Source organism: Strix aluco, chromosome 11 (assembly GCF_031877795.1).
Source record: "Strix aluco isolate bStrAlu1 chromosome 11, bStrAlu1.hap1, whole genome shotgun sequence".
Classification (NCBI taxonomy): domain Eukaryota; kingdom Metazoa; phylum Chordata; class Aves; order Strigiformes; family Strigidae; genus Strix; species Strix aluco.
In genome coordinates, this window is record NC_133941.1 from 13,912,632 (window position 1) to 13,926,764 (window position 14,133).

General features: G+C 66.4%; 1 protein-coding gene across 1 annotated transcript in view; it reads right to left on the reverse strand.

The window, feature by feature from the left end:
* The window catches only part of COL7A1 (collagen type VII alpha 1 chain), a 33,343-nt gene extending 23,834 nt beyond the window's left edge, over window positions 1-9,509 (reverse strand). The window contains exons 1-24 of the mRNA XM_074835746.1: window positions 9,380-9,509; window positions 9,141-9,338; window positions 8,942-9,003; window positions 8,354-8,569; window positions 5,979-6,069; window positions 5,692-5,872; window positions 5,456-5,615; window positions 5,279-5,372; window positions 5,035-5,193; window positions 4,657-4,820; window positions 4,430-4,559; window positions 4,209-4,331; window positions 3,414-3,563; window positions 2,575-2,694; window positions 2,306-2,452; window positions 2,000-2,116; window positions 1,775-1,924; window positions 1,450-1,578; window positions 1,216-1,362; window positions 927-1,052; window positions 712-855; window positions 504-629; window positions 284-430; window positions 75-203 (exon numbers count right to left, since the gene is read on the reverse strand). Coding sequence (XP_074691847.1) covers window positions 75-203; window positions 284-430; window positions 504-629; window positions 712-855; window positions 927-1,052; window positions 1,216-1,362; window positions 1,450-1,578; window positions 1,775-1,924; window positions 2,000-2,116; window positions 2,306-2,452; window positions 2,575-2,694; window positions 3,414-3,563; window positions 4,209-4,331; window positions 4,430-4,559; window positions 4,657-4,820; window positions 5,035-5,193; window positions 5,279-5,372; window positions 5,456-5,615; window positions 5,692-5,872; window positions 5,979-6,069; window positions 8,354-8,569; window positions 8,942-9,003; window positions 9,141-9,338; window positions 9,380-9,509 — 3,340 coding nt within the window. The remainder of the gene's footprint in view (window positions 1-74; window positions 204-283; window positions 431-503; window positions 630-711; window positions 856-926; window positions 1,053-1,215; window positions 1,363-1,449; window positions 1,579-1,774; window positions 1,925-1,999; window positions 2,117-2,305; window positions 2,453-2,574; window positions 2,695-3,413; window positions 3,564-4,208; window positions 4,332-4,429; window positions 4,560-4,656; window positions 4,821-5,034; window positions 5,194-5,278; window positions 5,373-5,455; window positions 5,616-5,691; window positions 5,873-5,978; window positions 6,070-8,353; window positions 8,570-8,941; window positions 9,004-9,140; window positions 9,339-9,379) is intronic.
* Window positions 9,510-14,133: the final 4,624 nt, after the last annotated feature.

Sequence of the window (14,133 nt, forward strand, 5' to 3'; positions counted from 1 at the left end):
CAGGGGAAGAGAGAGATGAAGGGGTGCAGCGTGGGGCTGGTGGGGATGCAGGGATGCCAGCCGGCCACGCTCACCCTCAGCAAGGCGCCAGACCAGGCGGTACCCGGTGCTGCCAGTCGCTGGCACCCAGGCCAGCCGCAGGCGGTGCTCCGAGGCCTCCATCACCTGGAAGCTGCTGACGGGGGGCAGCGGGGCTGCCTCCGCTGTGGGGCAGAAAGGCAGGTGTTAGGGGTAGGGGTGCTCAGTGTCACTCCAGGGTGCTGTGCCTCACCCAAGTACTCACGGGTGGTGACGACAATGGAGACAGGGTTGCCCTCCCGGTTGCCAATGAGCGCCGTCACCTTCACGGTGTAGGAGACACCTCCCTCCAGGTCCGGGATGTCGAAGGAGCTGGTGTGGCCGGGAACCCTCCGGCTGCTCTCCAAGCCCCCTGCCAAGGACCGTGGCATCAGCCCCCCACCCTGCCGCCCTCACAGCCCGCCCCTGTCCCTGTCCCAAGGTACCATCCCTGCGGCTCCACACCACACGGTAGGCGGTGGCTCCCGGCACGCCAACCCAGGTGACGCGGGCGACATTGCTCCTGGATGCCTGCACCTCCAGCCGGGACACCGTCCCCACTTGCTCAAGTGCTGCAACACCGAGAGGGCCACTGTCACAGGGGCTCGCAGCAAAAGGCACCAGCCAGCACTGATGGGTGGGGAGACACCTCACCTATCCGCCCCGTGGCAGTGACGGGGCTGCCCTCGCGGCCATCCACAATGGCAGAGACGCCAACGGTGTAGACAACGCCGGTACGCAGTCCCTCAATAGTGAAGGCAGTGGGGTTGGCGGGGAGTAAGCGGGATTGCTCCAGACCTAGGAGAGATGGCCAGGATGGGAAGGGCTCCGGCACTGCTGCCGCAGCTCCCTGCAGTCCCCATACTCACCGTCGCTGCCTCGCCACGTCAGCAGGTAGCCCCCAGCACCTGGCAGCCCTCGCCAGGTGACCCGCAGCTGGCTGGGACCGGCCTCCGTCACCCGCAGCTCTGAGATGCTGCCCACTGTTGGGTACTCTGCACCACCCCACAGCACCGTGGGGTCACCTCGGGGTGCCCAGAGGGTCCCCATGGCCACCCCAGCATCCCAAGGGCTTGCAGAGGGATAGGGGATAAATGCATGCTGGGGGGGAAAACACAGTACCGGGACTCCTGGTGCTAAACCCCGGTGTGGACTTACTGAGGCGGACGGTGAGTGTGGCAGCGCTGCCCTCCCGGCTGCCCGCTAGCGCCGAGACGCGCACCAGGTAGGCGATGCCCTCCCGGAGGTCACCCAGCTCCAGCCCCGTCTGGCTGCTGGGGACACGCCTCGTCCTCTCTGTGCCATCTGTGGGGAGCAGGGCAGCCGCAGACCCTCAGCACCGGCCAGCCAGGGTCACCCAGGTGCCACCTGCGCCCCTGCCCGCAGACTCACCCTGGTTATTGCGCACCACCACTTTGTACTCAGTGGCACCGGGGACACCAGTCCAGCCCAGCCGCACCCGCCTGCCCGACTCCTCAATGAGCCGCAGGTCTGACACGGTGCCCACGGGTGCCTCCACACCTGCAAGGGAATGCGGTGAGGCATGGCTGGAGCCACGCAGCCCAGACAGCATGGCCCCCACCTTCACTCTGGGCCATGACGGGAGAGCTGGGGGGTCTCATGGCCAAGGGGGTCCCCGGGCTGAGCAGTACCACGTGGGATGTCCCTCCATCACAACGGCTTGGAAGGTTGAGGGACAACCACAGCAGTCACTCACCTGTCTGGAAGGTGGTGACAGGGGTGGCCACCTCCCCGCCATCGTAGAGCGTGTAGAGGGTGATGCGGTACTCGGTGCCTGGCTGCAGCCCTGTCAGCTGGTAGGTGTTGGTGCTGCTGGGGAGTGACACTGTCCTGGGGGGCTCCAGTCCTGTGGGGAGGGGAGGGTCACCACCAACTGCCAGCACAAGGGGTCTGCAGGGGCAACCGGGCACCCTTAGCTCACCTGTGGCTCTCTTCCACTCCAGGCGGTAGCCGCGGGCATCACGGGTGCCGCTCCAGAGCACCTGGATGGACGTGGGGCCCAGGATGTTGGTCTGCAGCGTCTGCTCCGCACCTGCCTCTGCAAGAGCGACCCCATGGGCCAGGTTGCCCCATGCTGCTCTGCTGCTGGCCACTCACCCCGGCGTGTCCCCGACCCCGCACAACAGGGTAGGGAGTGGGATGGTCCCCACCCCATCCTGTGGCAATGGCACCAGGGGTAGAGTCAGAGGCCAGAGGCAGGATGGCATCACCCGTACCCACCACCTACCCGTCCTCTGCCGCATGGTGGCTGTGGGCCCCTCCAGCTGCTCGAAGAGTGGGGCCACTGTCACCACGTAGTCGGTGTTGGGCTGCAGCCCCCCCAGTGCGTGTGACGTCCGCCCAGCATCCAGGTCCACCCTGTGCCTGTCCTGCCCTATGAGAGCCGGCGCAGCAGTCCCTTGGGGGGTCTGGGCAGTGGATGCCACCACCCCCCTCCTGTCCCTCCTCCCTGGGGCCACCGGCAGAAGGGAAGCAAGCTCTGGGATGGACATCTACCTGTGAGGGTCACCCAGGAGAGCCGGTAGCCGGTGGCACCGCTGACGGGCTGCCAGGCCAGCAGCATGCTCTGCGCCGAGACATTGTGGATGGCCAAGTGCTGCACGCCCGCCGGGCGCCCTGTGGGGGAGAGGTGCCTGTCTCATCCCCCACGCAAGAACGGGGCAGGGGGCAGCAGGAAGCACCTTCGTCTGCAAACCCGCCTGCTCTGGGGAGGGGGGAAGCCCCCTTGCCCCTGCTCATGGATGCTGAGCTGCGCTGAGGTCACTGAGTGCAGCCCACACCCGGGCGGCTCCTTCAAAGCACCCCAGCTCCACCAAACTGGAGCTCAAACGCCTTCCTCTTAATGCCTTAAATACTTTCTGCTGGTTAAGGCTGCCTGGGGCAGCTGAAGGAATTGGTTTGCCAAAATTTGAGGCTTGTAAATGTGTTGCCCCGGGGCCTCACCCCCACTCCTGCCCAGCAATGGTTTCCACCACCCTCACGGAAACAGTGCTTTCCCCCCAAAGAGCACGGTGCTTGAATTTATAAAAAAAAACCCTGCATTTTTTCGGTCAACATTTTTTACATCACGTGGGGAAAGCTCCAGAGGAAACACTCCCATAAGGCTATGAAGGAGCTGGGAGAGCACACTGTGCTCCATCCCCTCCGGGAGCACCTTTTGGGGCTCAGAGCATCACCTTGTAGTCATTCTCACCCACATCCCCATCCCGGCCCCCCCAAGCTGCAATGGGCCAGGCAGCCCCATCCCCATGGGGCATGGTGACTGGAAGGGCTGTCCCTGGGCTGGGAACTCATCCCTGTCCCCGGCTGAGCCCAGGGCTGGGTGCGGTGCTTACGTGTCCGGGCGGTGAGGGTGGCAGGGATGGCGGGCTGCTGCGCGTAGCGGGGTTGGAGCGTCACCACATACTCGGTGTCGGGGCGCAGGTTGCTCAGTGTGGCCGACTGTGCGCTGGCCCCCAGGCTCTTCTCCTCCCGCTGGGCTGCTCCTGAGGGGGAAGTGGAGGGGTAAGGGTGGGCGCAGGGGCACAGCACATGCCGGGCCCAGCAGGGAAGGGGTGTCCGTGGGCTGGCACCCTGCCCCAGGGATGCCAGGCGGTGCCAGGGGTGGGGAGCGCTGGGAGAGGCTGGGATGGCGGCCAGGGCAGGGGCACCCATCAGAGCGCCCAGGGCCAGGGAGGGGCTTCCAGGTGTGCAGCTCCATCCCAGCGCCCGGCTGGGACAGGGGTCTGCCGCCTGCCCCCCACATGCAGCCACCGCGCTCTCAGTCCCGGGAGGAGGCACACATGGGGCTCTCGGCCATCATGTACACCCATGCACACACTTCAAGCCCCGGGAACAAAAGCCTCCGGGTGTAGGAACACACACGCTGCCTCCACGCCTCTGTACGCACACGTGCCCCACTGCCTGCACACGAGCGGCAGCTGCCGCGGTGAAGGCAGGCATGCACACACCCACAGTGCTCTCGGCATGCGCCCCCTGCATCACCCCCATGCAGGCAGCCCCCCAAGCATGCACCCCACCATGCATACACCCTGCCAGGCAACCTCCCGCCACGTCCTGCCCAGCCCAGGGGCTGCACAAAGGCAGGGCATCCAGGCAGGGCCATCCCCTCTCAGGAACCGTCCCCCCACCTTGCATGGTGTAGCCGAGGCTGTAGCCCTGGGGGGGCTCAGGGCTGGGCTGCCAGGCCAGCCGCAGGAAGGTCGGTCCAGTCTCCACCACACGGAAATCCAGCACGGAGCTGGCACGGCTCTCTGGGGGCACAGGGAGCCAGGGATGAGCCCCCAGCGCCATGTGCTGTGGACACCCAGCGCCTGCCTGCGTCCCCATCCCCATGGGCATGGACACTCACGGGTGCGTGCTCGGCCGGACACCGACTCGCCGATGTTGTTGGCGTACTGGGCAGTGACGGTGACCAGGTACTCTGTCCCCGTGCGCAGTCCCCGCAGCACAGTGCTCGTTTCCCGTGGCCCCAGGCTCACCTGGGCAGGGACAGTGTCACCCCCCACCACTCCCAGGCCACACACGGGGCCACCGTGTACCCCCGGGGACTCAGAACAAGCAGGTGTGAGCACTCACCTCCTGCCTCTCTGCCACGATCGGCTGCCCCAGCCCCGTCAGCGGCACGTGATGCACCCGGTAGCCGGTGACAGGGCCGCTGGCTGCCGTCCAGTGGATCCGCAGCTGGTCAAGGCCTCGCTCCAGGATCTCCAGGTTGGAGGGACCGGTGTGGCTCGTCCCATCTGTGGGGGAGCATAGGGGCCATCAGTTTCAGGGTGCATGCGTTAGTGGGGAGACCTTGCCAGGGTGGCACAGCCATGTGTCCGGTGGGACAGTACAAGCCAGGAGGATATTTTGGGGAGGATGGGTGTTAAGCGTGCACCCAGGGTGAGCGCAGCCTGGCACCCAGCACTGCCAGCACCCATACCCTGCAGGGAGGAGGGTGGATGCCCATACCCAGGAGGCGCAGGGTGCCCCCCACGCTCGTGCACACCCTGCGTGTCATCAGCGGCACCAGCGTCCCCAGCAGCTTGAAGTCACCAACGTAGAAGAAGAAGGCTTCAGTGGGCATTGAGGCCACACGGATCAGCTCCTTGTGGTCAGCGTTCTTGATCCCTGGCAGGGATGAGGATGATGGGTGAGGGCAGGGACCCTGAACCCAGTGGGAACCCCCCTTAGCCAGCGCTGAAGCCTCACTCACCCACAGCAAAGACCTTGATGCCCTGGCTCTTCAGCTTCGCTGCCGGCCCCTCGGCATCATCCTGGGACTTGCCATCCGTGATGAGGATGCAGATCTGCAGGGCCAGACGAGAGCCATGAGACCCAGCCTGGGGCCCACAGACCCAGTGCATCCCCCCGGGGTGTCCCCAGGACGTACCTGGGGGACCCCTGGCCGGATCTGCGTGGGGCTGAAGAAGTTGTCAGCGACGTAGCGGAAGCCGGCACCGGTCCGTGTGTTGCCACCCTTGTAGCTCAGCTGCTGGATGGCCTTCCGGACACTTGTGCCGTCCGTGTGTTGGGAGAAGGGGAACTCCACCCTGCGGGGCGCAGGAGACACGTCACCTCCCAGCCCTGCCACCCCGCCACCCCGCATACCCCCTCCCCGGGGCTCACCGTGGCTCATCGCTGTACTGTGCCACGGCGAAGCGCACTGCCTTCTCGCCCACCACCTGCACGAAGGGCACCACCAGGTCCTCCATGAAGGTGCGGACGGCGCGGAAGTTGTTCCTGCCGATGCTGGACGAGCCGTCCACCAGGAAGGCGATGTCGGCCTCCAGCACGTCCTTGCACACCGCTGCGGGGCGGTGACAGCGCTCAGGGCACAGACTAGCACCATGGCATGGTGCTGCTGGGCCCCTCTCGCCCTCCCCCACTGCGTGCACCCCGTGCTCAGCACCCACCTTGGCTCCTCTTCTGTGCCGTGGCTGCCGGGGGGCCCAAGAGCGCGGGGAGCACGGCAAGGAGCAGGAGCCGGCCGCTCATCGTGGGAGCCTGAGGGAGAGGATGCTGCCACCACCGCCCCACACCAGCCCCACGCCTCTGGGGACAGCGGTGACAGAGCAGCTCGGTCCAGGAGGTCCCAGCACTGTGCTGTGTCAGGACGCCTGGAAGGACAAGGTGCCAGCGCCGACCTGGGTACCACCGCTGACACCCCGCGGCGCAGGGGAGCCCCGCTTTGGGCCGGGGCAGGGAGGCAGCGGGGCTGTGCCCGGCCGTGTTACCAGGCGTCCCCCATGCCAGGGGAGCAGCCAGCAGCACCCAGCACCCACACGGCATGCCAGCTCTGCCGGCTCACCGAAAAGTGCCGGGCGGGCAGTGGCCGGCCTGCGTCTGGCCAGGTGGGAGCGGTGCTGGTGGCTGCCCCACGGCAGGGCAGGGGCTGGCGGTGGTGCCAGGCGCGGGAGGGCACGGTCGCCTGCGTGGCCTGTGCCCGGCAGCCTGGCCCCGCTCCAGCCCTCCCCGGTCAGCCTGGCCGGGCCTCCCCGCGGCCCCACTCGCTGCCCCGCGCCCGGGGAGCCGTGCCCCAGCCCCGGCTGCAGGGTGTGCGCGGGCTCTGCCTCCACAAGCCCTTCCCGCTGCCTCCTGCCTGCCTCCTGCCTGCCTCCCGCCTGCCTGCTCCACGCCTCGGCACCACCAGCCGCTCACCCCGGCTGCTCCTGCCAACCGGCCCCCAGCTTGAAGGGGCTCCCCACCACCCCGGGAAGAGTGGCAGAAGCGGGGTGCTCTAGGGAGCTGGGGACCCAGGCTGGGTGAGCCCTGCCCGCGACCCCCCCCCCGCCCCGCCGCTTCCCACGTCCCCGGCTGCGGGGGGCACCCGGCCTGACACCACTGTGATGACCACGCCGGGTCTCAGCCCAAGCGCAGCCCGGCACGGCTGAACCCAGGAGGAGCGAGCCCCGGCACGGGTCGGCGAACGGGCGCCCACGGGTGCCCTCGTGGGAGCTCGGTCCCGCCCGGCGGCGCCCCGCGCCTGCACCGCGACCCCCACGACAGCCCCCCCCCGGCCGCAGACACTCACCCACCGCCCCCCGCGGGGCCGCTCCGTGCCGAGCCGCTCCGTGCCGAGCCGAGCCGAGCCGAGCCGGGCGCAGGCGGTGCCGGCGCGGAGCGGCCCCCGGCGCTCCCGCCCCTTTATTGAGGGCGGCCCGGAGCGCGGTGCCGGGGTGGGGGGGGACGTGGGGGGGGCACGTGGGGGGGGAACGGGAGCGCCGCGGCCCCCGCCCAGCCCAGCCCCCCAAAACAAACTTTTCCTACCCAGTCCCCGGGGAAGGGAGGAAAGTGGCTTTTCGGGCAGTTCCCCCCCAAAGTGCCGCCGCTGGCTCCCCCGCTGGTTGCACCCTGGGCAGGGGTTGGTGAAGCAGGAGGGGTTGGACCCCCAGGAAGGGTTTCTGCTGCGTTTGCCACGGAGACCTCGGTGCGGGGCCGAGTGGGCCCCGGTGGGGCTCAAGGCAGTTTTCCCTCCAGCATCTCCATCCTCCATGTCCCAGGAACGTGGTGAGAGGCTCTGGGACCTGCCAGCCAGGAGCCGGCCACGCACCTCCACCCATCTCGGGGGAATGTGTCCCCAGGGACCTCAGGACACTGCCTGGCCCTGGGCAGAGCTGGATGGAGCTGCCATGGGGACCCGAGCCCTGGACCCCTCCGGGCCAGAGCCTGGCTCTGAGCACCAGCCCTGGGAAGGACGATGGTGGTGAAGAAGGGCTGCTCCCCACGCCACCACAGCTCCCACACGGCTGCAGGACCTTTCTTGCACCCACAGCTCATGGTACCCGTGACGTGGGACCCTAGCACCCATGGCTCAAGTATGGGGACTGCCCTGGAACCAGCTGTGGGGCATCCTCCTGCCCTGCTCTGGACACTGTCTCCCAGCAGCCACCAGAGCAGACTGGTGACCAAGACCTACCCTGGAGCTGGAGAAACTTGCTGGGAAGCTGCTGGCTGCCATAGGTGGGAGGGGATGCCCAGCAAGGTGGGCAGGGACCCTGCGCTGCCCTGGTCTCACTCCCTGCCCACCCAGCGACTGGCAGGACTGTCCCCTGGGGCTCTTCCTCAGCCCAGGGTGTGGCCCTGACCCTTAGGGTGCCTCTCACCCCCAGGATACCCTGTGGGACCACACTGCTCCTTGGGGCACATCACACTGCACCCCATCCTCCCCTCTGGTGCCTGTGCTTACCTGGGGCTGACCCAAGCTCATGGCCCCAGCATGTGCCCCATGCCACCTCCCCTCTGTCCCCTTGGTCACCCTGCAACCCCCTGTCCCCAGCACCCCGCATACCTGTGCCCTCCCGGACGCCGGCCCAGGGGCTCCCCTCCGGCTCCTGGCGGCGCAGTGGGCAGGTCCAGGGGCATCTTCCTGTGGGCAGCGAGGGGAGCAACAGTGGGGGTCCCTGGGGCCCAGCGCCACCTCACAGCTGGGGGCCCGGGGCAGGGCCACCTGCCACTGAGCAAAGATGCTCCAGGGCCGGCTGCAGGCAACTTTCCCAGGCACACACTGTTCCCAAGCAGGGGAGGAGCGGCGATGCCCCCACTCTTCTTAAAGGCGCAGCAAGCAGTGCATCCCCTCCTCTTCATTAGCCTTCCTCTTGTTAGGCCCCAGCCCTGGCCCCCAAACCTGGCTGGCTGGCTCCAAAGTTCACTGTGGCCACGGGTTTCCCCCAGCCTGCCCCAGCTCTGTGGGTCTGGCTGTGGGTCCAGCATCCCCAGGTCAGGGCTGTCCCCAAACCCTCCTCCCACTGGAGCTTGCTTAATGAACGCAGGGCGGCCTGTCCCAATTAGACAAGGGGCTTCGTTAAACAGGGAGCGGAGGGCTCTGCCAAGGGCTCTGTGGCTGGCCCCAGGCCCGGAGCTGGCAGAGCAGCCCCACGGTGCGGTGCCGGCAGCAGGGCACGGGCGGGCGGCTGTCGCCCTGGCTAACGGGGGGCAACGCTGGAGTGAGCATCGCCCAGCCGGCACCGCAGCCAGGGGCACTGGCGCAGCGATGCTCTGCAGCTGTGCCGAGGGCTCTGCCTGCCACCTCAGCACCCAGGAACACGGCAGGGACTGGTGTGGGGTGATCCCCAAACATTTCTCCCCCATGGGCAGCCCAGCAGCATCTTGACCATCTTGCCAGCAGCACCCCTCTTGCATTGGCACTGAAGGGGGGCATGTGAGGGTGCTGGGTCCCCAAAACCAGAGGGCCTCCTCCTCTGCAGTGTTTCCCAGCTTCTCCCCCACATACCAGGGCCAGGGAAGGAATCCACGGCCCCGGGCGCGGGACGGTGCTGCCTCAGCGAAGAGAGAGCACCAGGTGCGAGTGACTCACGCAGCCGCCCCGCGCCGCTGCACGCCAGTCCCTCCGGGAACATCCCGAAAAGCTGTCGGCCCTTTCCCAAGCCTGGTGGGCTGGCAGCCAGGCCGCCAGTCCTTATTTCCACAGGCTTGGGGTTCCCCATCTCCCAGCTGGCTTGGCCCCAAAGGGCATTGACTCCTCTCCACTGACTCTCATCAAAGCTTGCAGGGCTGACCCTAACCCCAGCCCCTCATCCCTTCCTGCCCTGTGCATGCCACCCTGGTACCCAAATGCCACTCACCAGCTGGCCACACACCCCCAGTGGCACAGTGTTTGCTACCCCACAAGTCTCAGATCATGAGAAGCCCCAAAACATCTCCCCAGGTCGCACTGGCCCTGATCCCTGCAGGGCACTGCCCTGGGCTGCAGGCGCAGGGGGTCACACCAGCCCCAGGGACCGGAGCCCCCCAGTTTGAGAGCAGGCATGTGGGAAGCACCAGAGCTGAGCCTCTCCCTACCCTGTGCTTACCAGGCAGGCGGCCTCACCACTGCCTTAGTGGGAAACAAGAGGAAAATCTGTTTTCTTCAGCCCCAGGTGAGGTTTCAGCTCCGTGTCGGGTGGCAGGAAAGATGAGTCACGCGCACAGTGAGGCACGGCCCAGTGAGATGTGTGCTGGGCTGCAGAGCCAGCTGCAACCACGGTGCCGTGGGTCCTGCGCCCCATCTTCTGCCCACCCTCTCCACATCCCGCGGCTGCTGCCTTCAGCACCGATCCTCCACAGGCTGGGATTCAGCATAACCCTTGCAGTTTTTTACTTTCTTGACACTACGGTGGTCCGGCAGTGCTCCCCACTTGGGCACAGCGTGGGCATCCCCAGCCGGCAGGGATGCATGGGGCAGCTCCGCGCCTGCCCCTCGCCAGGCCCTCTTAAATTTTGGGGCTTGCAGGCAGAGGAGCAGTGGGGGGCTGGCTCTGAGGCGGGCAAGGGGAGGAGGAGCTGGCTGGAGCCAGAGGGGGAACCTCGCCTGCCGCAGGGGCCGGTTGGGACACGCTCCAGGAACGTCTCCCAGCTCCCTGCCATGGCACCCAGCCGCTCACCCCCAGCATCCCAGGAAAGGGGCCCGTGGACCCCCACTGCCATCACCAGCCAGCTGGGGGAGACCATCATGCTCATGGTGCAGCCTTGGGGGACCCCTGTGCCATTCCGCAGGGCTCCCCAGCAAGCCCAGAGGCCACGGAATGGGCCAGGGCTGGGAACTGGTCACCCCTTGCCTCCTGCTGACCTGCCTCAAGGGGTTTGGGGTGGGACACAGCCATGCCAACCCTCCAAGCTGTGCTTCACAAGGGGAATGGACAGCAGACCCCCAGCTCCTCTGTGCTGAAGGGGATATTTTGCAGCACCACATCCTGCTGCTGTCCCAACCCACATGGGAAAGGAAGCAAAGTATCACATCAGGGTGAACCTGTGACTGGTGAGCTGCTCTCTCTGCCCAGCAGCTCTAGGGATGCCCAAAACGAGGGGGATGCTGCGGACACAGCAGCAGGGAGGGTGGGTGAAGGAGAATGAAGGCAAGTGGTCCCGCTGCAGCCAGGCTTGGGGTCGGGCTGAGCTTGCTATGCCCCCCGTGCCAGGGCTCCCTGTGAGACGGGCACTTGCCCTGGATCCCCCCCATAGCTGCTGCGGAGGGATGGGAAGTTTTTCTGCTCATAAACTGTTGTGTTTGGAGGCTGCTGCCAGCACGGCCGCACACCAGCGTCTCATGGAGCTGCGCTGGACTGTGGCCAGGCCCTGCTGTCCATGCATGCAGGGCTCAGGGAGGGAATGGTGACACTGCAGGGACGTGACTCCCCTTGGCTGAGTCAGGCAGGAGAAGGCAGCCCTGGTCAGCCCACCCGTGGAGGCTGAGCTAGCTCTCAGGACAGCGAGGCAAAGCCAGGCACCACCAGGGCTCTGCCGAGGGCTGGCGGTGCTTTGCAATGGCATGGGGCCAGGGTGCCAGAAAGGGGACGGTGGGGACGATGGCAGCAGGATGAGGAGCCAGAAGCACTGTGTGAGGCTCGAGAATCCCTAGTTAACAAGCTACGTTCATCAGCTGCATCCTATGGCTGGGCTTTGGGTGATGCTGGGGATGTCCAGAGGGGCTGCACAGTGGCTGGGGCTGGGTGTCGGGGACACAGGGGGAGACAGGAGCTGAAGTGCCCCTGGAGGTGATGTGCCCCATGCTGCATGTGACCACTCACACGGCCTGGCTCATCCTGCAGGAATCCAGCTTCTCAACTGGCTGAGGCATGAGCTGCTGCTCCCCTTCGCTCCTGGACCTGTGGCCCCAACCTGCAGCAGGGACCAGGCTCTGGAAAACGAGCCTGGCTTTCCCCCGAGGATGGGGATGCAGGAGAGGGTGGAAACACAGGGACTGGGTGCAGCAAAGCTCCCCCAGCACCTCCACATGGGGCCAGTGCTGCTTTTCCCTGTGCTGACAGCCCTGTGGAATGCATGTGCCCTAGAGATACCCCAGCCAGCCCAGCACAAGCTGCTACAGAAGGGAAACTCCTGCCTCTTGGTAGGGGCAGAAAAATTGCCTGCCTCGGGGGCACAATGGCTTCAGGCACTCCCAGCCCAACCCTGGCTGTGGGGTATGCAGGCAGCAGGGCAGCGCCTGGGGCACAGTCCGGCTTGGGGTGCACGAAGGGGGACCCAGGGACACGTCGCAGTGTGAGAGCAGGGCCTGGCAGAGCAGAGGGAGCGGTTTCCCCTCGGATGCCTGCAGGAAGGAGAGGGCGAAGGGAAGCCAAGGGAGAGCTGCCAGCCCGGGGCGCGCGCGCAGGGCATGTGCGGGCTGGGCCCGCGGTGCGCAGAGCGTGACTCGACACGCCAGGCGGCTGAGCCAGCCCGTGCCCGCCTGCACCGGGTGCCTGCACCCACCGGTGCCGCCCGGCCTGGCTGCCCAACCCCGCGCAGCTGCAGGGGTCCCCAGGTCCAGCATGGTGGGCAGTGCAGCGCCTCGGGCCAGACAGCGGGATGCAGAGGTGAAAGGTGACATTCCTGCAGCCGTCCCCTGGGAGAGCGGTTCGGGGCAAGGCCAGGTCACTGGGGCTTCCCTGCAGCGCCGGGGGAGGCAAGGAGATTGTCTTACCTGCAAACACCAAGGTGCCACGTCTCTGGCTGCCTCGAGTCCTCACCAGCATCCTTCCAGGAAGGTGTGCAGGCAGATGGGGCAGCTCAGCCCCCACTGGATGCTGGGGGGGGCTGTCACCAGGGCTGCTTGTGGCCTGGCACAGTGCCTGCCACTCTGTACCACAACTGGCTCCCAGGAGCAGGGCAGGAGGAGCACCATGGCTTCAGGAGACTGGAGGAACACATAGGAACCCAGCACTGCTCCCGGGGACCTCATGGGAATACTCACCAGCACCGCGGGCAGGATGGTACCACCGCTCCCTGCTTCAAATCAGACTGACCCAGGGAGCAGCTGAGCAGGGGTGTCTGCAGGAGCCCAGGACACAGAGCCCAGCCCTGCAGAGCCGGGGCACCCTTGCCACATGTGGGGGCAAGCTGCCCGCTGGCTCCCCAACCCCACAGCACCTCCACCTCCCATCAGAGGGGGATGAGCACCATGAAGCCATAATTGCTCCATCCCTCCTCCCCCAGCCCCAGAGCTGGAAGCAGCTGGTGCAGGGGAAGATGGAGTAGGCACTGCCACCTTCCCTGTGCACGGGAGCTGCTCTGCTGCCTGACATCAAGCTTTTCCCCCTCACAGGGGTGGGAAACGGCAGCTGCCTGGCTTCCCAGCATGGCACCCAGGGCCACAAGGCCAGCTGTGGGCTAACCCGGCCATGGTAGTCCCCACAGACCCCAGAGACTCGTGAGGAGCAGGCAGCAGCGTGGCAGGGGTTGTCCGGGGCAGCAGCATGGTGGCAGGGGCACACAGCAACCACTCGCCAGGCAGGGAGGAGGAATGGCAGGCAGGCAGCATGCGGGCCTGGGAAGCTGGAGCCGTTCCCGGGATGCTGCCAGCTGTGCTGCAAGAAGCTGCTCCTCGCAGGGGGTTTCACACAGCTTGATGGGGCTGGGAGTATTTGTTCTTCCCTTCAACGGCAACAGCCTCCCTGGTTGCAGCGGCTCAGGGCAGCTGTATTCCCAGGGGAGGAGTGTTGCCAAGAGGAATAGCTGTGAGTCTGAGGAGCCGGCCCTCGGGGGCCCCTATCCCAGCCCCGAAGGACAGGAGTGAGGACATGCTGGACCACTGTCCCAGCACCCTGCTGCTGCACCAGGGCTCGCAGTGGATGGTCATTGCCTTCTCAAGAGGTGGAAATAACGAGCCACTTCCCACTCGTGCACAAGTCCTCCTGCTGCTGAGCCGCAGGCAGAGGGACAGCCAGCGCTGGCAGAGCAGCACACCGGCCTGCAACCACAAGCAGCTGGCCAGAGGGACCCACTCTGGAGCTCTGCAAGAGGGATTTTTCCCACCTCAGCTCTCCTGCAACTCCTGTGCCAGGGAAAGGCTGCCCCTCGCTCCCCTTTCAGCTGATCCTGCTCTCCCCACTCTTGCATCTGCAATGTGGCTCTGGGGGCTGGGAGGATGGGGTGGTTGCTCAATGCACCCTCTGTGCCTCTATTCAAGTGTTTCACAATCTGCACCAACACCCCTTAAAAACTACCTGCGGCTCCATATAAATTTCTGGCAGTGCTGATGAAAGAGCCCCCGTCCCCCTCCTCACGGGGCTCGGCCACTCCTTGCGCAAGGGGCACCCAGCAGAGTCATGGGGAGCACAGCCACAGCTCCGGGGC